This window comes from Chrysochloris asiatica, unplaced genomic scaffold, assembly GCF_000296735.1.
Source record: "Chrysochloris asiatica unplaced genomic scaffold, ChrAsi1.0 scaffold00158, whole genome shotgun sequence".
Classification (NCBI taxonomy): Eukaryota; Metazoa; Chordata; class Mammalia; order Afrosoricida; family Chrysochloridae; genus Chrysochloris; species Chrysochloris asiatica.
Window position 1 is genome coordinate 6,033,546 of NW_006408676.1, and position 27,356 is coordinate 6,060,901.

Sequence of the window (27,356 nt, forward strand, 5' to 3'; positions counted from 1 at the left end):
GGTATTTTTTAACTGCTGTCCTTGAGGTTAGCAGCCCGACTCTTAACCACTAAGCTACCAGAGCTCCTTACTATTGTCTTTAGATGTCTGTAAACCTTAAGCCAAAATAGCCCCTGAAATCTTCTTAAAACCAAACAATAGTTTATTTTAACTGGTTAAAAAAAAAAAAAGTCTGCTTTGAGCATTTTGCTCTTTTAAGATCTACATTTGTTGCTCTTGTGTGTTGCTATTGAGTCCTCCATCTCATAGCGACCCTGTACACAACAGAATGAAACACTGTCTGTTTCTTCCCCACCCTCACTATTGTTATCTTTGAGGCACTTTGAGTTGCAGTCATTGTGTCAGCCCATCTCGTTGAGGGGTCTTCTTTTTGTTGACCCTCCACTTTACCAAGCATGATGTTCTCTTCCTGGGACTGGTCCCTCCTGATAATATCTCCAAAGAACTTAAGATGAAGTCTCACCATCTTCACTTCTAAGGGGCTTCCAAAACACATTTGTTTGTTCTTCTGGTACTTTCAATATTTTTTGCCAACACCATAATTCAAAGGCATCGTTCTTCTTCAGTCTTCATTCATTGTCCAGCTTTTATATGCATATGAGGCGAATGCATAAAACCATGGATTGGATCATGGTGACATCTTTTCTTTTTAACACTTTTAGGAAGTCTTTTGCAGGAAGTGTTGGCCAGTGAAATACAGTATTTGATTTCTTGACTGGTGCTTGCATGAGCATTGATTGTGGATCCAAGTAAAATGAAATTTAAAACAACTTCAGTCTTTTTTCTGTTTATCATGATGTTGTTTGTTTGTCCAGTTGTGAGTTTTGTTTTCTTTATATTGAGCTGTAATCTATACTGGAAGTTGTGTTCTTTGATCTTCGTTAGTAAGTCCTTCAAGTCCTCTTCCCTTCGAGCAATCAAGGATATGTCATCTGCATATTACAGGTTGTTACTAAGTCACCTCCAACCCTGAAGCTGTATTCTTCCTCATCTAGTCCAGCTTCTTGGATTATTTGCTCAGCACACAGATTGAATGAGTATGGTGAAAGGATACAACCCTAATGAATGCCTTTCCTGATCATAAACCAGGCAGCATCTCCTTTTTTTTTGTTTGTTTGAATGCCTGCCTCCTGTTCTAAGTCCAGGTTCTCTTTTTGCTGTTGTACATCAGGTTGCTATGAGATGAAACCAAGTCTGTAAACTGGTTTAAGTCTGGGAATTGACTGAGGGGCATTCAATTTTGTTGACTTGCAAGTTATACTTCTGTTCACTTGACCTGGAACTCTTCTTTTACAGATCAAGCAAATATTTAATAGAATTTTCATTCATTTTACTCCTAGGAACATCATGACTAAGTAGTCAACCCATAAGTCTATGCGAGTCAGACTGTTCTGCTTACTCTTTTGACTCTGCTGCCACTATGGTAAACATGCCCACCATGTTTATGGTGATTAACGGCTACCACTTGGTCTTGGCACCCCAGGATCCAATCACCCTTATTATCGGTAGGTTCCCCAGCTCAGTGATGTTCGTTCCATTGTAATATCTGATCTACAGAGAAGAGCAATAACAGCATTGTTCAAGGATGCTCAGATTCCCCTTACAAATATAACCCTCATGGTTATGATATAAGGTGTGTTCTCTAGGCACTTTTTCAGGGTACATCAGTACATGAGTCTGACATGGTAACTCCATTCTAACATCCCCAAATTCCTGCACTTTTGAATATACCTCATTTTCATAGACCAAGACAGTTTGGGCATGTTAGCTTCTTTAGTGCAAGGCAACTTTTTGTCCATGTTTCAACCAACCATTAAATTAATAGATTCTTTTCTAACCCTGCAAACAGAACCTCTGTGTAGTAGACTCATATCAATAAATTTGTTTCTTCCTCTATTATCCCACACCCTTATTATCTATGCCCCACATATTTCCTAAATTTCTGTTTGTATAAATTGGAGAAATAATCACTTCTTCTGGAGTGTAGCATACTTCCTCATTGGTCACACTTTGTACTTCACCTTTCTGAACCTGCTGGGACTTGAGGCCAATTACAGGTGCAGAAGCAAAGATGGGCAATGCGGGTGGATCTTGAGGACAGTAAGCAATCTCTTGCAATACAACTGCTTCAAGAGAGGTCATTATATGTTTCTCAAGCAAATCTCTTCAAACTGTGAAAGAGCTGCTTCTAGTGGCAAAGAAAATTCAACCAAAATTTGGGATTCCATTTCCCCAGCTTCATCAGGATCTTTCCATATGGCATATTACAATTTTCAGGATTTCATTCCTCCTAATAAGTGCCCTCCGAGTCCTGGTGTGGCATTGTGGGTTAATGCACTGGACTGCAAGTTCAGTTTGAAGTCTAAGGTTGGTGGTTCAAGCTCACCAGTCACTCCTTGGAAACCCTATAAAGGGTTGCTTTAAGTCCGAACCAGCTTGATGGCACTTAACAACAAAACAACAATCAGTGCCCTCACTTTCCTAGTAAACACCTATGAGGCTGGGACTTTGATATGTGTCGTAATTCAGCTCCTCACAGGCTGGTTATTGAAATACCTTCTCTCTGACTGAAGTAGAAAGGGGTTTATTTTAGAATCAACTAGAATAAACAAAATTTCAGATCATTTATGCAGCACTTGAACTGGGAATTTGAAGGTGTAAGTGTCTTCTTTTCTTTCCTTACTTTCTCCAGCACAGTTAACAGCAACCAGCAAATCTCACACTCCTTAGTTTGACAAAATTGTTATCAGGTATCAAGAATCAAAGACAAATGCATTTCAGCTGAGCTTCCAGTCAAAGACAGACTACTTACGGATATTTAGTCACTGAAAACCTTACAAATAGCTGTGCAACACTTTCAGCACCAGAATATTATATATTGAAACATAAGGAGCACCAGAATATTGTCAGATGCAGTGCCAAGGATATGCCCCTCAGGTTGGAAGTCACTCAAAATACGACTAGGGAAGACCTGCCTCTTCAAAGTAGAGTTGTCCTACAAAGTAGTAATGACGCCAGTGGAGTAAAGCTTCGGGACTTTCATTTGCCGATGGGGCACAACTCAAAATGAAGAGAAATAGCTGTAAACATCCATTAGTAATCAGAACATGGACTGTATGAAGTATGAATCTAGGAAAACTGAAAATTGTCAGAAATGAAATGAAAAGGATAAACATCTATATCCTAGGCGTTAGTGAGCTGAAATGGACTGGTATTGGCCATTTAGAATCTGACAATCACATGGTTTACTATGCCCAGAATGACAAATTGAGGAAGAATGGCATCATATTCATCATCAAAAAGAATATACCAAGATCTGTCCTGAAATAAAATGCAGTCTGTGATAGGATACTATCCATACACCTACTAGGAAGATCCATTAATACCACTACTATTCAAATTTACACACCAACCACTAAAGCCAGTGATGATGAAATTGAAGAATTCCACCAACTTCTTCAGTCTGAAATTGATCAAACATGTAATCAAAATGTACTGATAATTACTGGTGATTGGAATGCGAAGGTTGGAAACAAAGAAGAGGGATCAGTAGTTGGGATATATTGCTTTGATGATAGAAATGATGCTGGATATCACATGATAGAATTTTGCAAGACCTGTGACTTCTTAATTGCAAATACCTTTCTTTATACAACATAAAAGACAACTATACACATGGATCTCGCAAGATAGGATACACAGAAATCAAATTGATGACATCTGTGGAAGGAGACAGTGAACAACTCCATATTATCAGCCAAAACAAGGCCAGAGCTAGACTGTGGAATGACCATCAATTGTTCATATGCAAGTTCAGGCTGAAGGGAAAGAAAATTAAAGCAAGAGCCAAAATATGACCTTGAACACATCCTGCCTGAACTTAGAGATTATCTGAAGAACAGATTTGGTGCATTAGATTCTAAAGACCAAAGACCAGAACAGTTTGGGATGACATTAAGAACATCATACAGCAAGAAAGCAAAAGGTCATGAAGAAGACAAGAAAGAAGGAAAAGACCAAAATGGATATCAGAAACTTGCTCTCCAGCATAGAGATGCTAAAGCAAATGGAAGAAATGAGGAGATAAAAGAGCTGAATGGAAAATGTCAAAGGTCAACTTGAGAAAACAGCGTCAAATATTATAATGAACTGTGCAAAGACCTGGAGTTAGAAAATCCAAAAGGAAGAACATGCTCAGCATTTCCCAAGCTGAGGGAACTTAAGAAAAAAATCAAGCCTCGATTTGCACTATTGAAGGATTCTATTGGGAAAATATTGAATGATATCAAAAACACCAAAAGAAAATGGAAGGAATGCTCAAGTTACTGTACAAAAAGGAAATGTTTGATGTTTAACTATTTTGAGAGGTAGCATCTGATCAAGAGCCAATGATACTGAAGGAAGAAGTCCAAGGCGCATTGAAGGCATTGGTAAAGAACAAGGCACCAGGAATTTGATGGAATACAAATTGAAAGCTTTCAACAAACTAGTGTGGCACCGAAGGCACTCACTCATCTATGCCAAGAAATGTAGAAGACAACTGCCTGACCAACTGACTAGTAGAGATCATATTTGACTGAAATAGATCTATTATTATTATTTTTTTTTTTCAAAAAGAAGTGACCCAATGGAATGTGGAAATCATTAGACAATTTCATTAATACTGCATGCAGACAAAATTTTTGCTAAAGATCATTTAAAAATGGCTGCAATCATACATTGAAAGAGAACTGCCAGAGGTTCAAGCTGGATTCAGAAGAGGGTGTGAAATGAGGTATATCATTGCTAACATCAAATGGGTCTTGGCTGAAAGCAGAGAATACCAGGAAGACGTTTACCTGTGCTTTATTGACTATGCACAGGCTTTCGATTGTGTGGATCATGACAAACTATGGACAACATTGCAGAGAATGAGTATTGTGGAACACTCACTTGTGCTCATGAGGAGCCTGTACACAGACCAAGCGGTGGTTGTTCAAACAGCACAAGGGAACACTAAAAGTAGGAAGGTGTGTGCCAGGATTGTATTCTTTCATCATACTTATTCAGTCTGCACCATACTTATTCAATCTGTATGCTGAGTGAATAGTTTGAGAAGCTGGATTATTTGAAGAAAAACATGGCGTCAGGATTAGAGGAAGGCTCATTAACAACCTGCAATATGCATAGGATACAATCTTGCTTCCTGAAAGCAAAAAGGACTTAAATATTTACTGATGAAGATCAAAGATTACAGCCTTCAATATGGGTTGCACCTCAATGTAAAGAAAACAAAAATCCTCATCACTGGACCAATAAGCAACATCCATATAAATGGAAAAAAGCCTGAAGTTGTCAAAGGTTTCATTTTGCTTGGATCAACCATCAACACTCATTGAAGCAGCAGTCAAGAAATCAAGCAATGTATTTTGCATTAGGCAAATCTGCTACACAAGACCTCTTTTAAAGTGTTGAAGAGCAAAGATGTCAGTTTGAGGACTAAGGTGTACCTGACCCAATCCATGGTCTTTTCAATAACTTCATATGCATGTGAAAGTTGGACAGTGAATAAGGAAGAATGTAGAAGAATTGATGTATTTGAGTTATGGTGTTAGAGAAGAATATTAAAAGTGCCATTGATTGCCAAAAGAAGAAATTAATCTGTGTTGGTAGGAGTACAGACAGAATGCTCCTTGGAAGACTTCATCTCTCATACTTTGGACATATTGTCAGGAGAGACTGGTCCCTGGAGAAGGATATCGTGTTTGGTAAAGTGGAGGGCCAGAGAAAAAGAAGAAGACCCCGTAACAAGATTGATTGGCATAGTAGCAGCAGCAATGGGCTCAGGTGTAAAAACGATTGTGATGTTGGCCCAGGACTGGGCAGTGCTTCGTTCTGTTGTGCATTGCATCGCTATAAGTTGTTACCAACTCATTGGCACCTAGGAGAGGGACTGTGGGCCGAAGACTGGGGTGGGGGAGGGGGAAGGGTAGAGGACGGGTTTCTAGGATATACCCTTTGGTCGAAAGATGATCCATGGAGGGGATTGGAACCATGGCAATGAAATGATATAAGATGGAATGAATATAAAACTAAAGTTCTCTCATGTAAACTATCATATAATTCACAATAAAACATTAAAAAAAAAAAAAAAAAAGTTGGTAGAGACACAAAAGAATCTTCCCCTAGAGCCCTTGGAGGGGAGCACTCGCTGGCCAACACCCTGAATTAGAAAAACTAGTCTCCAGATATATGAAACAATACATTATTGTTGCTTAAAGCCACTCACTTAATGGTATTTTGTTATAGCAACTTTAAGAAACTAATACAGTATCTAACAGATGAATAGAGGTAATTGCTGAGTCCATGTGACTAATATACGTTCTCTTCACCAGAATGTGGTATTCCTGTCTCAGTTAACATTTGTAGTGAATGTGAGGGTGTCACTGCACCATTTGCCTCCTCATTCTGTTTTCTGCATATAACCTGATATAGTACCCGTCAAGTGTCATTGTTCCTATTTAACTTTGTGTCCAGCTTGGCTTGGCTATCGATCTTTAAGCTTTCTGAGAGAATCCTTTCATTGAGTTATTTTTATGTATCACTTACTATGTTCAAATGCTGGTATAGGTATTAGGGTTGGAACAAGAATAAAACAGATAAAAATCTGTGCTTACATTCTTATGTAAGAACATATAGCTGTATTCCTCATCTTTTTATCTTCTATTCTAGCACTGTATGGATTTTAATGAGTGTTTTAAATGTGTTTAATGAATGTGTGAATATTCATTTTTTAATATCTATATTGTATTTCCTTGACTTGAACTTCTTCAGAAAATTATTTCATTGAATTCAGTGTGCTATATAATGTGACTGCTCTCTTCTTCATCCTTCCCTGGTAAAAATGATTGGATCTTGGACTTACAGGCATCTTAGATATATGTGTAGTTTGTCTTTCTTGTCAATTTCTTTTCAAAAGTTCCTACCCAGGTCTAAGACTTCTCTTTAGAGGTAGGTGTGTTAACATTCCAAGTATGTTATGTTTCAGCATGTGATTTTTAAGATTTAGTATTTTCTGTAACTTTTAGGAAGTTTCTGGAATCATATTCTAACAGAGTATCTTTAGTTTAGTGTATATTTAGGAACATTATAGATAATCATTGTGTGCTGAGCAATGAGGTATTTTGTGTGGAGGAAAAAAATGTTAATAATTCAGCAAACCAGCATGCATCATGGTACCTGTGGTTCATAACCCTGGTGAAGCCATACTCCTGAAATTCTTTTTTTCTAGGATCTGGACTGAAGAAACCAAAAGATATTCTCAAGTCCATTAAAAAATTTTTTTTAATTTTTTCCTTTGCAATTGATTAAACATATATAACAATTATACAAATAAAAAATGGATTATGTTAAAAAATTATTCTTTATGAGGAACCACTAAAATACAAGCAAAACTGTGATTTAATGTGACCATATATTATGATAGAGACCCCTCCCCCAGTGTCTCTGTTCTCCTTCGGCACCATCTTTCCATAAAATCTTTTGAGTGGACTGCCTTGTATTATTTGCCCATGGTGGCTTAGTGAGGGTGCCGAGTACAGTAACTCATGGAAGCCCTTCAACTCTATGTCCTCCCTGGTTGTTTTAGTTGTATCTTTTAGTGCTATCTGTCTCTTTGCAGATTGATTTAAGAGCTACAATTCCGTGAAATTTTCTGTCAGTAATTTTATTCATCTGAAAGGCCTCCCAGGATGCTGCCTTTTTTGTGTGTCATCACATCCCTTGGATTGAGGGGAATCTCTTTGGCAGAAGCAGGCCACCTTTCGGTAAATCATTTCAAGGGAAAGTATACTCACACATCTATACAAGAATACATTGTTCATAAGTATATTCATATTTTATTCATAAGTATATTCATAGGTATATTCATAAATATACTATATAAGTATATTTATGGAGTCCTGGTGTGGCACTGTGGGTAAATGTGCTGGACTGCAAGGTTGGTTTGACCCACAAGTTCGGCTGGTTTAAGCTCACCAGCTGCTCCTTGGCAACCCTGGTCAGGATCGCTATGGGTTGGAACTGACTCAGTGGCACTCAACAATAACATATTTATAAGAATATATAATTCTTAGATTTCAATTTGTAAAATATATATTTTTTAATGTTACTAAGAAGAACATATTTTTATTCATTGACTATACTCAAGAAGGGATCATGGTGGCTCCATACAACAAGCATGTAACTATGAACCTCACAGTCTGTGGTTCAAGCCCACCAGCTACTCCATGGGAGAAAGATGAGGCTTTCTGCTCCCATGAAGATTTAAAAGCCTTGGGAATCCAATAAAGGGTTGCTATGAATTGGAATCAACTCAACGGCACTTAACAACAATAATCAAGAATCTTCCTTTTCAAGTTTTTGTATATTAGTTTGTTAAATTCTGCCACTGACTTTTAGCCAATTGCTTTGAATTGGTTGAAAGCCTTTTTGGTTATGTCAGGATGAAAAAATTTCTGGATCCCATGTTTCAAGGAGCAAACACCAAAGCTATTGTGTTCTTTGCCTGGAGAGATTTATGCTGGGAGTGCTTGTGCTTTGAGCCGTTTTAGCTGGGCCATCATCATGCTTCATATTGACAACCATCACAGCCAAAGTTTGCCAGCGAAGTTCTATCTGGGAATCTGCCCTTTCAGCCTTTTGTGAACTCTAGATCCCTTCTCATGTTAAGACTTCAGAGTACAGCTAAAACTGAACTATGTTGGCCTCCATTCCTTCTTCCAAAAATTTTTTGATCAGTCTTAAATAATGTCATCTCAATGTGAGTATTCTGATAGGGATTTAATGTGTGCAGCCACCACTTCACAGCTGGTTTCCAGACCCTATTTTCTAAGTGCTGAGTGATGTCAGAATTGTATCCTCAGCTATCAGTTAGTATACCAGATCAGTCACTGATGATGTCTTCATGTTTGGTTCTTAGCTTCTGATCTTTCTAGCACCATTGTCTTACACAAGTTATTATTAAATTTTAAAGTGTATGCTGCACTATTGGGGTCAAGCAATGTAAAGAGGTCTAGAGCACTTATACATTTCAGAATTGTTCAGAAACAGAATGAGAATTCTAAGAAAGGACTCTCAGCTTGGGGCCTTATCAGACCTAGGCCCAGCTGTTATGGATAATCACTTAAGCTGGAACTTCACTTGTCTTGAGTGCTCCTCTATTGTTAAATGTTGGGGCATATTGTCTCCAGAGATTGGCACAAGCAGCTGCATGTCTGTCTTCCAGAAAGAGAAGCCCATAGCTAACCAAACCAAAGTAAATACTCTCACACACCCTGGATCTATAGCCTTCTATAGAAACAGGTGTTTTAAAAAACATAAGTAACTAATTTTATGCTTCTGCTTTTCATTAAATTCTTTAAGGCTTTTTCTAGAATCAGTGTTGTTGTTATTAAGTTTCATTGAGTCAGTCCCGGCCCATAGCAGCCATGTATATACAGTGTTTCCAAGGATCGACTGGTGAGCTTGAACCACTGCCCTTGTAGTTCAAATGGCTATGCAATCTGGTGCATTAGCCCACAGCACCACACCACGAGGTCTTACTGAATAAGAAAGGATTGAAATGCATCCTTGTCACATTATTAGCTAATCCTGGTGTGGCGCTGTGGGTTAATGCGCCAGACTGCAAAGCCGGTTGAACTGCAAGGTCGGCGGTTCAAGCTCAGCAGCTGCTCCTCGTAAACCCTATACAGGGTCGCTATGGGTCAACTTGATGGCATTTAACAACAACAATCATTAAATAAGACAGAGAGAAAAAGAATCAGTTGTCAACCAAATGTCCATGAACTCAGAAAGCATCTCAGGATATTGAACTCCTGGTACACGTTCTGTAGAGATGGTTTAGTAAGCTGTGATTAGGGGTTTCTCTGTGAAGGCTAACTCTGAGGATGGTTTCGTTTTCTAGAGACCAACTCGCTGAAGAGTGACATTTTATATGTGGTCATGTACCTACTAGATGTCTCTCCAAGATCAGGGGAGAAATTTCTAGGTTGTGGTAAATTGGTTTCCAGGTTTGCTGAAGCACAAGGGGAGTCAGATGCTATATACGTCCATCTGTGAATGGGAATACCCTTTCAAAACTAGCACAAACAACATCCTACTCCCCTTGTACTTCAGCAAGGAGGAGTTCTGGTGTGGCGCTGTGGGCTAATGTGCTAGACTGTAAAGTCGCTTTGAACTGCAAAGTTGGCAGTTCAAGTTCACCAGCTGTTCCTTGGAAACCCTATACAAGGTCACTAGAGGTCAGAGTCTACTCAACAGCACTTAACAATACAACAACTTATGCACAGAAGGAGCTCTGGTAGCGCAGTGGGTTATGAGTTGGGCTGCTAGCTGCAAGGTCAGCAGTTTGAATCTACCAGTTGCTCCATGGAAAACAAGATGAGGTTTTCTGTTTCCATAAAGATTTTCAGCCTTGGAAACCCTCTACAGGGTCGCTATGAGTTGGAACTGACTCCACGGCACACAACCACCACCACTACCACACCACCATTCAAGTAACGTATTTGGGTTTCATTAATAGTGTAAACTTAGTGTAAAAATAACTCATGCTATTTTTTTCATTTCACCAAAGCCTGCTGAAAACATCTTCATAGACTGGCCCATGGAGAGGTGGATTCTGAGCTGGTTGAGAAGTGTACCCAGTGTGTTGTTCCACTGAGGGGAGAAGTGCCAGGCCAAGAGCATTGTCATGTAGCACTGAGGGTCCCATGGAAGGGCTTTAAGCATAGAGAGGGGCAAGGTGGGATAAGTAATGTCAAGAAGAAGAAGCCCCTTGTCAGTCCAGATTCCAAAAGTTGTTGACAAAGTTAATGATGACTTTAAGCAAGAAGGAAATACTCAGTAGAAAAACCTTTAAAGCTGTTAGGGGACTTTGTTCTGGAACCGTGAAAGTGGCAAATTCTCAGACCTCTTCTTCCCTGTGAAAGCTGAGCTGAGAAAGGCAGTAATTCGCTGTATCTAAGAAGCTTTTTAATTCTCTGGTTAATGACTGTGGCTACCCTAGAAGGGAAAAACCTGAGCTTAGTCCGGGGTTACTATTGCTGTTTTAAGATGCATTGTCTCTGATTTTACTGTTCTTTTCTACCTTCAGGCTGTCTGATAGGGGCCGTGAATCTCAAATCCATCAACCGAACCCCAGTGGTACAGGAATTTGAAAGTAAGTCCAATGGAGGCAAAGAGCTCTAGTAACACAGTAATTCAAACACTCGGCCACTAACCAAAAGGCCAGTGGTCCAACCCCACCAGTTTCTTTGTGGTAGAAAGATGCTTCAAGGAAGATTTACAGCCTTGGGAACCTATAGCGCCATAGTGGATTTTTTGCTTTTTTTGTTTGTTTTAAGAAGCGAGAGACTACTAGAAGCATGGACACCACCTAATAGATATTTGGCAGTCTTGTAGCTAACTCAGGGCAAACATACATACACACACGTGTAATGCCAAATAGATGGTCCATCGAGTCAGGGAGGCATTGTGTCAAATGGCCAACAGTGAGCTCTGTGTTGCTATTTATTGGTCCATACAAAACAAAGACATTTCTTAATATATATGAGGGGTGTTCATGGGAAAGTGTAAGTCCTTGCTAATTATCCTTATTGCTTTTACGGTGAAAATCCAACTTTTCTCAAAGTCTCTGGGAGCCTGGGGATGACTATGTTTTTAAACTGTAGGAAAGCTCTCTCTTGAAGGTCTGGGTATACAAGTGAACCTAGATGGTTTTTTATTCACTTAAAGAATTCTTTTTCTTCTTTGCTTTTTAGGTGTGGAATTGTCTTGTATCATTACGGATACACAGACAAATGACCCCAGGATTGAATGGAAGAAAATTCATGGTGACCAAACATCATATGTGTTTTTTGACAACAAAATTCAGGGTATGATCCTTTAGTCCTGTCTGCTGCTGACCTTTCCCTTGTACACAAAGCCAGCCACTTACTCTCCTCTGGTGGGTCACCTGCACCTGCACCTGCACCTGCACCTAGGATCAATGTAATGATGTTGTTGTTTTAACGCACTGTTATGGAACTTTTCAAACATGTAGAAGTAGTGAGAACAGTGTATTGAACCTCCCTGTACCTGTCACCCAGCTTCAACAAATATCATTGCATTAGTTAGGATATTAATCTAGTCTTGGTCTCTCTTTTTGAGAATTGGAGTGAACATTAACCCAGAACATGTTCTTAACCTGATCCATGACATCAATGATGTGAGTTAACTAGAAGGGCGCCTATGTGGCAGAAAGAAGACCCAAGTACTTCTGCTGTGGGCCAAACCTGACGCTAGCTGCTCCAAGTGCCACCCTAAGAAAGCACCTGTGAACAAGTTAGCAGATATTCTCACGGTACTACAAGAGGGATCTCTTAGGGTGCTCTGGGGTTGCATGAGGTGGGGTGAGAAGGGTAACCAGGTAAGTCTTCCCAGAATTGACATATAAGCAGAGGTGTGGAAAGTGGCTAGTCAGTCAGGCAAGAAGGTGAAGAGTGCACTGGAGAAACGTGTTGAGGCAAGGAAGATGTTCTTCACCATCACTGAGATCTGAAGAGGGAAAGTCATGGTGTCAATAGATGAGGCTGGAGAAAGAGATGCAACAGCTGAATTAGGAAGTACTGAGTACTGTGTAAGACTAGACATTAACTTGAGAGCCCTGGGCATTCATTGAAAGATTTTAAGAGGGAAATGATATGATCACGTTTATGCTTCAAAAAATTCCCTTGTACAGAACAGATTGGAGGTGGGCAAAACTAGGCACGGGGAAGCAGTCTCACAGCTGTGTCGAGGAGGTCCAGAGGAGATGAGTGCCCTCAACTGAGCTTGAAAGAGATGAAAGAGGCAGGGCTAAGAGAGCTGGAGCCTGACAGTGAATGACAGGGAGGAGTAAGAAGGCAGGAAGTGGGATAAAACTTTCATTCTGACCGGATGGCTGGTGTCGAGATTAGGTGCAAATGCAGGTAAGTTTATGTGGGGTGGCTTCAGAGTTTCAGAGAAGTTGACAGTTGAGAGGTTTCAGAAAAGTGAAAGGGATTTTGAGTTCTCAATATCACTGAGAATTGCAGGATCTTAAAAATAGTTTTGATTTCCCACTGTAAAAATGGCCCTGACTGATCTCCTCTGGCTTTTCCCAAGGCCAATTGTTATGGGACTGAGGTCAGACATGCCCCAGCCTTCTACCTGCCTTACCAAATCTGACGCCAACTATCCCTCCCATGGCACACTCTACTCAGCTAGGGAAGTTGTTGTTATTAAGTGCTGCCGAATCACTTCCAACCCATAGCGACCCAGTATAGGATTTTCAAGGAGCGGCTGGTGAGCTTGAACTGCCGACCTTGTTCAAAGTAACTTTGCAATTCAGCGCATTAACCCACAGCACCACTCCAGGCTGGTTACAATTCAGGGTCAGAAATATTCAGGACACCGTTTTTCCAGTCAGGATATCCTCTTCTCAGCTGAACCCCCAGGCAGACTTCTCTCTCTGGCCTTAGGTCCCTTGACCTGACCTCTGCCTTGCTCTGGTAAAGCTCAGTTAGCACTGCTGATAAATGCCGAAAAGCACTCCGGTATACTATAAGCCTCAGCCCAAAGGCGCTCAACTGTAGCTCTGTGGGTCAGTAAACCGAGTTCCCCAATTAAGTTCCTGAAAGTACCGCATTCCACAAGTGAGTCTCCTGCCCAAAAGCCTTCAGTTTTACTTGCTCCCCTGGCTGGGAAGCCCACCACTCTATATGGTGTTCTGACTCACGGTTCTGTTGCTGCTTCTCTGCCCCTCGTCTGTCACTCCTCTGGTGTCACAGCTTTCTGTCCCTGGATCCAGGAGGTTCAATACACAGGAATCTTGGGGTCCAAAGGACACATTCCACTCCTGGTTCTTCTTCTATGATGGTCACAGGATCTCCTGTTGCTGCGTCTGAGCTCATATACGCATGTTTTTACAATCACAATTAACCCTGTTCACAGTCACTCACAGCTGAATCATATCGTCCTATCAGCATCTTCTCCCACCTTTTCTTACCCAGACCCATCAGGAAAAAGAGCTGTTTGGTTGGAATTACAAGGACTATGGGTAGTAGAGCCATATGAAGTCATTCACTGCATTTCACCCACTGATATGAAACCCCCTTCTAACTTTTATCTTTGAAGAGATGGAAACATTATTCTGAGAAAACAATTTTCTTTTCTTTAGCAACTTAGGCTGCCCCCTCCCCCAACTAGAGCCTGTGCGTGTAGTTCTAGTCATCAGAGAAACTAAGTGGGAATTTTCTTTAAGGAACTTTCCATTTCTGGCAATTAACACCATTTAACTCAGCGATAGAGATGATGGTTAGGTGGGAGAGGATCTACCATGCAAAACAGGAGAACTGGGGGGAAACGTGGCTAGGTGGTCTCCTGTATCCGAATAGATTTTTATAATTTTCTTACATTACAGAAATGTTAATCATCCACAATGACTGCTATATAATAAACCTTTCCATTAGAAATTGCGTCCAAAAATGTCTATGCTCTATCATAATAAGCTGCCTACCTATTATATTATGGTAAATCCGTCATATACTTGCTGCCAATCGTTAAATGCAGTAGTCATTTGTTTCTAGGTTATTTTTTCTCCTTTTCTTTCTTGTTTGTTTTTCTCTATGTTCCTTAGGCTTCTTTGAATGAGTTGCTGTGTCTTTTTACTTTTTTTTTTAAATATAGTTCACATAACATAAAGTCTACCTATTTAAAATGAACAATTCAGTAGTTTTTAGTATATTCATAAGCTACACAACCATCACCACTGTTTAATTCCAGAACAGTTTTATCACTTCCAAAAAGAAACCCTGCACCTGTCAGTGGTCACTCCCAATCTCCACTGACCCCAAAACTCCAGCTCCTGACCATTTATCTCTTTTCTGTGTCTATTGATTTTCCTATTCTGCATACTTCATATAAATAACATAATGTAATGTCCATCTGTAGTATATAACAGGTGATCTATGACCACTTTCTTTACACTTAGCAGAATATTTTCAGGGTTCATCCATGCTGTAGCATGTATCAGAATTCCATTCCTTTTTATGGCTGTATAATATTCCACTGAACGGATGTGCCACATTTTGTTTATCTGTTCACCAGTGGTTAGACATTTGGGTTGCTTTCGCTTTGGGACTACAATGAATAATGCTGCTTTGAACATTCATGTACATGTTTTTGTATGGACATTTGCTTTCATTTCTCTTGGGTATATATCTGGAAGTGGAATTGCTACGTCATATGATTTTCTATGTTAACCATTTGAGGAAGTGCCAGACTGTTTTCCAAAGTGGCTGTGCCATTTTACAGTCTGAACAGCAATGTATCTTTCCATTTCCTTACCAACAAGAGCTATTGTCTGTCTCTTTTATTATAGGCATCCTAGTAAGGGTGAAGTGATATCTCACAGGCTTTTATTAGTATCTCTTTAATAACTAATAGTGTTGAGTATCTTTTCATGACTTTATTGACCATTTATATGTCTCCTTGGAGGAATGTCCATTTTTAAATTAGATAATTTATCTATTTTCTGTTGAGCTATACAAAAATACCTTTTGTGCCTAATGTCTTCTTTTCTATAGGAGACCTGGCAGGTCGTGCAGAATTGTTGGGGAAAACTTCCCTGAAGATCTGGAATGTGACACGGAGAGACTCTGCCCTTTATCGCTGCGAGGTTGTTGCTCGAAATGACCGAAAAGAAATTGATGAGATTGTCATTGAGTTAACTGTACAAGGTAGGAAGGAACTCGTGTGAAGGGAAAGCATCTTTGCCACATCCAGGCTTCATGAACCTATATAGAGAGAGTAAATAAAGATTACCTCTTATTTTGATCTCTTTTCACCTAGAGCTGCAGTCCAATCCCTAGAGTGTCATTTGACTTGGGAGGGGAAGTAGAGACTCTGAGCTGGAGTAGGAGAGAAGAGAAGTGGGACCCTTGCCACTTTCCTCCACCAGACAGAACCAAACACCCACTGCCATGAAGTCGCTTCCAACTCATAGTGACCCTAATGCAAGGCTGAGGAACCTTTCTTTCTGCCACAGGCCATTTGGATATTAATAATATCACTTAATATAAATTTATGTTGCTATGGAAAAAGCTCCTAGATTTATTGACTTTCAAGTTCTACCTGCGGTTGCCTTGGCAGGGTCAGACCAAATGACTTGACAGGTTTCTAAAAGAGCATACCCCTGGACTTTAGAAGTACCCCCATAGTGTTTCTGACGCTATAAATCTTTATGGAAGCAAATGGTTTCATCTTTCTCCCACTGAGTGACTGGTGGGTTCAAACCACTGACCTTTTGGTTAGTGGCCTGACACTTAACCCACTGTGCCACTAGGGCTCCCTCCACAAGTATTGAAAAACCAAACTCAGTACCATCAAGTTGATTCCAATTTATAGTGTCCCTACATAGAGTGTCTGAGACTGTAAAGTTTTGTGGGAGCAGATAACCTCATGTTTGTCCCACAGAAGGGCTGGTGGATTTGAACCACCAACCTTGCAGTTAGTAGCCCAACACTATCCCATGGTGCTAGCAAGGGTCTTTTCCCCAGGTATAGGAGGTACTTTTAACAGACTTTCTGTCTCCTCCACAGCTCCATCATGAAGGTGGATGAGTGAGAAATGTGTTGTGGGGTAAACGAAAGGACAGGACCCAGGAATGGCTGGCTGCACACTATAGCTGTACTCATGGAATATCAGTGCTGCAAGAGAGCTGGCCTGGCTGTCTTGTTTTTTGTGAACTGTGAGAAAAGCATAGCCATGTTGTTGAGATGTTAAACATGAATTCATATTTTTTCTTACAGTGAAACCAGTAACACCAGTCTGCAGAGTCCCAAAGGCAGTACCTGTGGGCAAGTCGGCCACCCTGCACTGCCAGGAGAGCGAGGGCTCACCCCGGCCTCACTACAGCTGGTATCGCAATGACATGCCTCTGCCCACAGACTCCAGAGCCAACCCCAAATTTCGAAATTCCTCATTTCTCTTAAACTTTCAAACAGGCACTCTGGTAAGATATCTTCTAAGAGATGACAATGGAAGTATCTCTGTTGGTGCAAGGAATGCCTATTGTGGAAAGAACAGTGATTAGAAAAGATGTTTTGTTGTTGTTAAGAGCCATTGAGCCATTTCCAATTCATAGCGACCCTGTATGGGGTTTCTGAGGAGCGGCTGGGGAGTTTGAACCGCCGACCTTGAGGTCAAGTGCTTATCCTACAGCACCGTAGCAGGGCTCCCCTTTAGAAGGTGGTAACAGTGTGCTGTTGAGTTGGTGCTGATTCACTGTGACCCTGTGTCGGGTTTCCGAGGTTGTAATTCTTTACGGGAGCAGAAAGTCTCACCTTTCTCCTGTATCACAGCTGGGTAGATTCAGCTGCTGAGTTCACGGTTAGCAGCGCAATACTTAACCACTGCCTACCAGGGTGCTAAAAATTCAGAATGTCAGAAATGATATAAGAAACTCCCATTGTAAAAAACTATGTTCTAAGGGGGGTTTGTTGTTGTTGTTATGTGCCATCGAGTCGGTTTCGACCCATAGCGACCCTGTACAGGGTTTCCAAGGGTGTAAATCTTTACGGGAGTAGAAAGCCTCATCTTTCTCCCGCGGTGCAGCTGGTAGTTTCGAACCGCTGACCTTAAGGTTCGCAGCCCGATTCATAACCACTACGCTACCAGAGCTCCTTAAGGGGGGTTTAGGAGGAGGGAAAACCTGTAAGTTTAAAAGAGACTCAAGAGAGAGACTGAACACATGCATTGGGTGCATGTTGCTAAGATCCTGACTTAAATGTCTAACTGAAAATCATTTTGAGGCAGAGAAATTGATTATAGCTGGATATTTGATTATATTCAAGAGTTGTTTTAGACATGATGATGGTATTGTGGTTGTGATTTTTAAAATAGAGATAAATGCTGAAGTATTTATGGGCAAAATGTATCTGGGCTGTGCTTCAAAATAATCAAGTGGTGATAGGAAGGCGTGGTGGTGGGAAGTGGGTGGATGGAGTACAGATGAAACCAGAGTGGTCATGTGTTAGAGGACAGGCTGCCATCACCAGCATTATCACACCAGGCTTTTGCTACACATCCGTCTCTTATGGGAGTTCCTCTTGAGCCATGGTACATCCATTTACATGTAGGAAGGAGCCATATCACAATAGGTTCATTTTCTGTTCATACTACCAAAGTATATAGTGTGACGAGCCCTCTCCACCAGAGTCCCTTTACTTGAATTTCATTCTGGATGTTGCTAAACCAGCTAACTCGGACTCGGACTTGGACTCATGGTGCCTCGCGATTGTCTAAGTAGAACTGTGTTCCAAAGGGTTTCCAATGACTGGCTTTTCAGAAGTAGATCACCAGAACTCTATTCTGAGGCACCTATAGGTAGACTCAAACTGCCAACCTTTCAGTTGGCAACCAAGGATATTATCCATCTGTACCACCCAGGTGCTCCCAGGATGTTGCTAGGCTTCGATATGTCCAAGTACCAAAGGATGTCATTATTACCAGGAAGGGCTATCAGGAAGAACACAGTCAGTGACTGGGAGTCAAATGAAAACTGACAGATGAGCAGGCAGTTTACCATGTTCTGGACTTAGGTTCTGGGGTGGGTTGACCTCTTCACCCTGGTCCCCTCAGAGTTCTGTCCTGCTGACTGGTCTCATGATTTACTTGTAATTTCCTGAAACAGGTTTTCAATGCTGTTCACAAGGAAGATTCTGGGCAGTATTACTGCATTGCTTCCAATGATGCAGGCTCAGCCAGGTGTGAGGAACAGGAGATGGAAGTCTGTGAGTTATTTTGTTTGTTTATTTGTAAAACGTTTTTATTTTAATTAATCTTCATTTTGGTGAAAATAGACACAGCACAACCGCTCTCATTCCAGTTTCTAGACCTAACGATCAGTGATACTGCTTACATTCCTTCTTCCTGTGTCAGTGTTCCCAGTGTATGTCTAGATGTTTTACCAGCCTCATTTGTGCTTTAAAAAAGTGGTTGACCTTTTGTTTTTAAAGGCATTACTCAACAGTGACAATTTGGGCTAAACTGTTAGTTTAATGGTTCAATGGTGACTTCAGGAGATAGTTTCTATCAAGTTTTGAAGAGCAGCTCAGGTCATAGTCTTAGGGACTCCTCTAGCCTCAAGGTATCTAGTAAGTCTGGAGTCTTTAAGAATTTGAAGCTTGTTCCACATTTTCCTCCCTTTTTAAGTCATGATTCGTTAATATGTCCCTAATCCGAAAGCTCAGTAGCAGTAGCGGGGTACCATCTAGCTCTGGTCTCCAGGTGGAAGAGAGGCGGTGGTTTGTGGAGACAGCTAGCCCTATAGTGTAGTACCTTTTTTGATTCCCGGGTATTGTTCTTTGGCTTTTGTTCCAAATGCATAAATACCAATAGTTGTATCTTAGAGGGCTGCTCATATGCTTTCCAGGCCCCAGACACCAATCGTCATAGTGGAAAGTAGAAGGTAAGCTTTGAGAACTATATTATGCCAATTAAATGGATTGTTCTGTGAGACCACAGCCCTAAACCCTCAAATCCAGAGAACTAAACCCATGAGGTGGTTGGTTATGCCTGATTTGTATCAGCATCTGCATTGTCTACCTTTTTGTTTTGGTTGTTGTTATTATTGCAAAACTAGGTCTTTTCCTTATGTACAGCTTGTGGACATCAATCACATCAATCATGCTGTGCAAAGGTCATGCGCATTCGATGTCACCTTTCCCATTACAATAAAAAAACAGTGATTACTACCTAGGGAGTATTTCTTCCTTTTCTGCCCTCTACTTCTCTCAGTGGTAACCATTAATGAATGTTAGTTTCTGAATATTTACCTATTTATGTCATAAAAGTGAGAACATAAAATATTCATCTTCTTGTGATTGACTTATTTTGTTCAACATAAGATCCACACTGTGTTTCAAAAACTAATTATTCTTTATCTCTGAGTAATATCACATTGTATATACTACAATTTGTTTACCCACCCATTGATGGGCACTTAGGTTGTTTCTTGTGAGTTACTTTTTGAAAAGATTTTATCCAGAGTGGGAAGTGACTGGGACACCTTTTAAATTTAATGAGACCATCAGTTTAGACAACTGTTCTCCCATGGGTCCATATCATCAGGAGTGGACTGGGTTCACCCAAATCCATGTGGGTATAATGAAAGGAAAGATAGGAATGTTCTGAGTAACACCTAACTGCCTACATAAATTGGTCCTTACAATATGTTTATTTCTTAAAAATAGACTTTTTAATTAGAGTCTTCTGATATTGGAAACATGGTTAAAATCATATGAATTCAACACTGAATTTAGTAAACTCCATCTCTTTGGTGACTGATAGAATTATTAAAATATAAATTCTACAGAAATTGATCCAGTTATAATCATTTTGTAGAAAACTGCAATCTAGATTTTTAGTCCTAATATCAGGGGTGGGAAGGGGGGGGGGGCTGTCAAAAAGTTTGTGGAAAAATGTAATTAAAGATAATGGAAGCCTTCTCAGGTTTCATTGTGTTCCAGATGAGACCATTTCTAAGGTATTGGTTTAAAGAAGAAGTGCTGGGAAAGGCTAGGAGCAGAGGGGAGACATCAGAATCATTTGGGGATTGAATAGTGCTCCCCCAAAATATGTCAACTTAGCTAGGCCATAGTTCTCAGCATAATTATCCTCCATTTTGTGATCTGAAGTAATTATCCTATGTATTGTGAATCCTAACCTCTATGATATTAGTAGGAGTCCTGGTGTAACACTATAGGATAACACTGGGCTGTTAACTGCAAGGTCAATGGTTCAAACCCAGCAGGCTCTCCTCAGAAACCTTATACAGGGTCGCTATGAGTAGGAACTGACTCCATGGCACTTAACAACAACAACAGCGATTTTAATAAGGCAGGACTAGTGGTGATTATGTTAGTAAGACAGGATGCAATCTATAGCATCAGGTTATATCACAGGCAATCTTTTTTGAGATATTAAAGAGACTAAACAAGTAGAGATCAGAGGGACCTACTGCCACCAGGAAGCCCAGGAGCAGCATATCTCCTTTAGACCCAGGGCCCCTGTGCTTTGAACATCCTGGACCCAGGAGAAGATTGATGCCAAGATACCTGGAGATCTCCAAGGATGCCAAACTCACAGATGTTGAAAGGAGACAGAGTTCTTCCCCCAGAGCTAACAGTGAGAAAGCCTTCCCCTAGAGTTGATGCCCTGAATTTGGACTGGTAGCTTCCTAAATTGTAGGAGAATAAATATGTTTGTTAAAGCTGTCCACTTGTATTTCTGTTATAATAGCACTAGGTAACTAAGACAGCCTTGTTCTGGGATGGGATCATCTCTAGGGTATTGGCTTTAAAGGGGAAGTGCTGGAAGAGGATGGGGGCAGAGAAATAAAAATAAAAATCATTTGGGGAGCTTTTTAAATTTCTTCTTCCTCCCTCTTAAAACCATCCCCTAGAGCAGTGTTTTCCAAGTTTGATAAGAAGAATCTTTTAGGAAAACTATTATATGCAGATTCCAGGTCTGTACCCAAACATGTTGGACCTCTAAGAGGGGGATCAGGAAATGTAAATGTCTGAGACACATTTTTCACAGGTAATCCAGGGGAGCCTCCCTATCTGTCTAGCTTGGAAACTGGCCCCAGGTATTTTCTCTAGGAGGGAACTTCTGGGCCATGGCCCAGAGCTATTGAATCTCAAAGAATAGGATTTGGAAACTGACCATTTAAAAATCAGCATTTTTATACACACTCGGCATAGTGAATTATTTAAAGTGTTTTCTAGTAATAGCCTGTAACTCCCACCAAACAACATTTTTGTTCTCCAATGTTCCCTGGGTCTGGGTAAGGGAAGGTGGGAGAACATACTGATAGGATGACATGATTCAAGAGTTAAATTGTCATTGTAAAAACTTGAGACTCCAGTGTGGGTATAAAATAAACCATCTCAGAAGCAGGAAAGGGGATTGAACTACCATCAAAGAAGAGCCAGGAGTGGAGCATATCATTTGGGTCCCGAGATACCCGGGCATTGAACTTCCTTGACACAGGGCAGAAAGCTAAGACACCCAGAGGAGTGGCTGAGAAGCAGCAGCAGCAGAACCAGAGCCCAAGACAGAGAGGTAGATTTGCCAGCTCTAGGAGTAAGTAAAGCTGAGTGACTTTGGGCAAGCTTGCTTACAGAGTGAGTTGCCTCCAGGCACTGATTTGGGGTAGCTAGAGCTGAGTGCCTTCCTTTTGAGGCTAACTGTGGAGTGGTATGTCAGGTGGGCATTCATCAGCAGCCCTACAAGAGCAGAGAGAGGCCTGCCTGTGAGCACGGCTTAGGGGAGGCTGTCCTGACTGGAACAACTGTGCTCTGAGTGTTACTGACCTTGAATTGTAACCAGTTAACTTCCTTAATAAGCCCCATAACTATGAGAGTTGCCTCTGAGCTCTGTATGGCTATTGCAATGAATCATCAAACCCAATAAAAAAGAAGTGGAGGGCTGCGGGAAAATGGGTGGCCCTTCTTTTTTTTTTTTGCACATACAAATTGTCTTAGTTTCTTAGTGCTGCTATATAATAAATACCACAAGTGGAGGGTTTTAACAAACAGAAATTTATTTTCTCAAAGTTCAGGAGTTCAGGGCATCAGCCCTAGGGAAAGCTCTCTGTTGGCTCTGAGGGAATGTCCTTGTCTCTTCAACTCTGTTCCTTGGTGACCTTCATATGACCTAGCATCTATCTTCCTCTATCTCTACTTAATTCTTTGTGCCTTGTAGTTGTTAAGTGCCATTGAGTCAGTTCCAACTCATAGCAACCCTGAGGAGCAGCTGGTGGGTTTGAACTGCTGACCTTGTGGTTCAAAGTCCAGTACTTTATCCTACAGTGCCACACCAGAAATCCTCTTTGTGCCTAGCCAGTTCTTTTTATATCTCAAAATCCATTGGCTTAAGACACAATTTACACTGATATGGTCTCATTAACATAACAAAGTCCTATTATTCCTAAATGGGATTATATCTACAGGTATAATGGTTTGGGGTTTATAACACATATTTTGGGGAAGAGGGACTACAATTACATTCATAACACTCCACCCTTTGGCCACCTAAAACTCATGTCCTTCCCATGTGGAAAACACATTTACCGATCACATAATCCGAAAAGTTCTATCCCAATTGAGTATCAATTCTAAGTCCAAAATTTCATCTTCTGAATCATCTAAATCAAGTATGGAGGAAACGTTGGGCATGTTCCATTCTGGGGTAAAATGCCTTTCCATCTGTGAACCTGTGAAACCTAAATACAAACCATCTGCTTCCAGAGTCCAATGGTGGGACACAGAACAGCTATTTCCATTGCAAATGGGAGGAGTTTGAGGAAAAAAAGGGCATCAAACAATTCCAAATGTAGCAGGGAAAATGGCACTAACTTTCAAAGCTTGAAAATACTCCTTTTTTCTCTAGGATTGTCTAGGCAGTGGCTCCACCCTCCAGACTCTGGGTTTTGGCCATGTTCTAAGGAGTGGAGGCCCCTTGGTCTTAGGTATCATCTGTCTTTTACCCTGGCTTTGGGTAATCCCATTCACTTGTTCCACTTGAACAGTGACCCTACTCTCTTGGACCGGGACACTGTTCTCCTGACTCTTGGGCATGGCAAGCGTGCCTCCTCAGCTTTGGGTGATCTCATTAACATAATTATATTATGTTATAATTATAATGTTCTAATCACACTCAGAAACTGAGATAGGAGAAATCTCACTGAAACCTAAAAGGCATTTTTCCACCCTTTGAAAAAGAGGCAGTCGTTCCATCCTTTGAAATGGAGGTGGTGGTTCCAAGTTTTCAATGGAGGCAGCCCTTCCACTATGGTCCTCCAACAGACCTACTGCTCTTGGAATTGTTCTTAGGATGGTGTCTTCCTTTATGTGCCAGATAACAGATGTTTCCAACCAAGTCATTCCATTGGTCCATTTCCTCTCTGTAGAATTCCAGGAGGCAGACAGCTTTCCCATATTTTGGAGTCTGCCCCTTTCAATCTAAGCCAATGAAACTTCTGATTCAGAGGTTGATACCTTTAACAAAAGATTGAGTCACCATGTCCTTGGTGAGAGTTCTAGGACATGTGTCCTTAATTTATGCAATATAGTTTTCCAAATGGTTTCATTTTACAAAGTTCATCTCTTTCTTCTTGCATTCTACTGTAATTGGCAAGGATAAAAATCATGCTGACCCTTTAAGATGTTACTTATAAATCTCAGCCAACTATCCAAGCTCACCACTTACAAGTTCTACCTTTCACCAAACATTTGAACATAATTCAGACAAGTTCTTTGCTACTGCATTAAAAGAATCACCTGCCTTCCAATGTCCAATCACATGTTCAACATTTCCCTTTAAAGTCTTAGCAGAAGCACATTTAATATCCACATTCCTAGGAACAGTGTTCCTGACAATAAAACTCTCATCAGGATTCTCAGTTCTCTATGAGCCCCCATGAGAATTGCCCTTCATGTCCATAATTTATTACCAACAGTCTCTTCAAGGCAAACTCGGGCCTTACAATGAAGCACATCAAAATGTCTCCAGCCTCTACTCATTATCCAATTGCAAAACCATTTTTACATTTTAAAAGATTTGTTTTTAAAGCAGCACCCCACGCTCAGTACCAAATTGTCTATATTTCTAAGTGCTACTATAATAGAAATGGTTTTAACAAACAAATTTATTCTCACAGTTGAAGAGGCTAGAAGTCTGAGGAAGACTGGTTTTGGAAGAAGGTTTAGTTTTAGCTTCTATTCCTTCATCCCTTGGGGATCTGCATGTGGTATCTTGCTTGCCATTTGGGCTTCCTTCTCTGTCCCTGATGTACTCATCTTAGATCTCAAAGTTGAATGGTTTAGATACAGCCTATGGTCTCAATATAATAAAGGAAGTCCCATTCCCAAATGGGACTACATCACAAGTACAGGGATCTTAAATTGACAGTATATATTTTAGGGGGGGGGCACAATTTGTCATGAATTGAGTCCCCTTTTAAATCTCAGTGATTTGGCACTTATATAATGGTGTGACCACCTCTATGATGACTCAGCCCTGTCTGGTGTAATTATCCTATGTATTGTAAATCCTACTGATATGCTGTTAGAGGCCAGATCTTGAGGGAGTCAATCTCTTGAGATATAAAGGAGATTAAAGAAGCAAGCAGAGCTCAGAGGGGCCCATTACCACCAAGAAGTGCTGGGAGTGGAGTGCATCCTTTACACCTGGGGTCCCTGCACTGTGAAGCTCCTGTTGTTAAGTGCTGTCCTGTCGGTTTAGACTCATAGTGACCCTGGTGTGGCACTGCGGGGTAATGCAGACTGCAAAGTTGGTTTGAACCACAAGGTCGGAGGTTCAAGCTCACCAGCTGCTCCATAGAAACACTATACAGGATTGCTTTGGGTCAAAACCGGCTCAACAGCCCGTAACAACATAGGGTTTCCAAGGTGCAGTTGATGAGCTTGAACCTAATGGTTCAAACCGACTTTACAATCCAGTGCTTTATCCCACAGTGCCACACAGGGAAAAACTGATGCCAAGACACATGGAGATCTCCAAGCAATGCTGAACCGACTTCCCCTAGAGCTGACACTCTGAATTTGGACTTTTAAGTCTCCTAAATTATGACGCCATGAGTCGGAACTGACTCCACAGCACATAACCACCACCACCAACTTAGGAAAAACTTGTGTTAAAAATCATCCCTGATGGTATTTGTTATAGTAGCACTAGATAACAAAGACACAATTCAATCCATAACACATTTGAGAACCACTAGGACTCCTGGTGTGGTGCTATAGGATCAGCACTGGACTGTAAACCACAAGGTCAGCAGTTAAAACCCCACCAGCTGCTCCTCGGAAACCCCGTACAGGACTGCTATGAGTTGAAACCAATTCAGTAGTACCTAATAACATTATGCTAAGGGAGAACTTTAGTAACTTCATATTAAGTGATTTTTGTTGATATATTCTTTACATATTTTTTCATAGGGTTCAGGAATCCCTTTACCTACTATATTGCTAAGTACCATTGAGTAGGTTCTGACACTGGATAGTTTCTGAGGTGGGTTTGAACTGCCAACCTAGCAGTTAGTATTCTAGTACATATCCTGCAGCCCCACATTAGGACCCCATTGTCTACAATATAGAAATGAAATAGGAGAGGCTGACTTGATTGGAATCAAGATGGTTTCTTTTAAGAGAGCTTTTGGCTTTCAGATCAGGCAGCAGTGGAGTGGGCAAGTTCCCACCTATTTTTACATGTAAGTACTTTTGTAAAACACTTTCTCTAGTAAATACTTGAAACCAGCTCCTTTTTTACCATTTGGCTTCATTAGTATTCTCAGGGATTTACCTAGAAGATCATTAAACTTTAGCCAGAGGGATTTTTAACCTGTTTATAAAATATAGTATTAACTGCCTTTCAACAGTGAATGTCTCAGTACTTTTCCTAAGTGAAATCAGGGGTCATGGGATTTTAGGCTGGAAAGATCTTAAGTGTTCTCCAGGATGGAATAGGCACGGGGGCAGGGGCGGGGGTGGGGGTTTGCGCAGGGAGGGCTAGGATAGGTGAAGGAACTGAATCAGAGTGTTTTACATCATCTCTTCCATCAAACCTCCTCTTCTTCAGATGACCTGAACATCGGTGGAATTATTGGGGGAGTCCTGGTTGTCCTTGTAGTACTGGCCCTGATAACCGTGGGTATCTGCTGTGCCTATAGACGTGGTTACTTCATCAACAAACAGGACGGAGAAAGGTAGCCTGCCTTACAAAGAAATCAGAGTTCAAGTTGGTGTTAATATGACAACCAGTAGTCATTGAACTGCCTTTTCTCCTGTTCACAGCTATAAGAACCCAGGGAAGGCTGATGGTGTTAACTACATCAGGACAGATGATGAGGTAAGAGAGACATGGTTTAGAAGATCTCGAAATCTAGGTGTGCCCAGCAGGGAAAATGTTATTCCTACTTGGAAACTAAGTTGGTCCCACAAGACAAAGATTCCCAAGGTTTACTGCTGACTCTGCACTTTATCCCTTCACAATGGTATTCCCACACTTGAATGGAACTTATAATTCGCAAGCTGTACTTTATTAAATTATTTCACTTAATTTCAAATTTGCTCTAGGTCTCTTCAAAGAAATGGTGAAACCACTGTTAGATTTATTTGAACATGATCTTTCCTTTCCCACTGGGGGTGCTGATGGTGGATTAGCAGAGGGTTTTGTTGTAACTGTGTGTTCTTTTGCAGGGTGACTTCCGACATAAGTCATCATTTGTGATCTAA

The 27,356-nt window shown here is 40.8% G+C and overlaps 1 protein-coding gene across 1 annotated transcript; it reads left to right on the forward strand.

Moving 5' to 3' along the window:
* Positions 1-1,429: 1,429 nt before the first annotated feature.
* Positions 1,430-27,356, forward strand: JAM3 (junctional adhesion molecule 3). The gene is made up of 9 exons (XM_006871015.1): positions 1,430-1,505; positions 11,132-11,197; positions 11,799-11,912; positions 15,624-15,776; positions 16,848-17,050; positions 18,731-18,830; positions 26,701-26,827; positions 26,916-26,970; positions 27,321-27,356. Exons 1-9 carry the CDS (start codon positions 1,430-1,432, stop codon positions 27,354-27,356), a joined length of 930 nt encoding a protein of 309 aa, XP_006871077.1.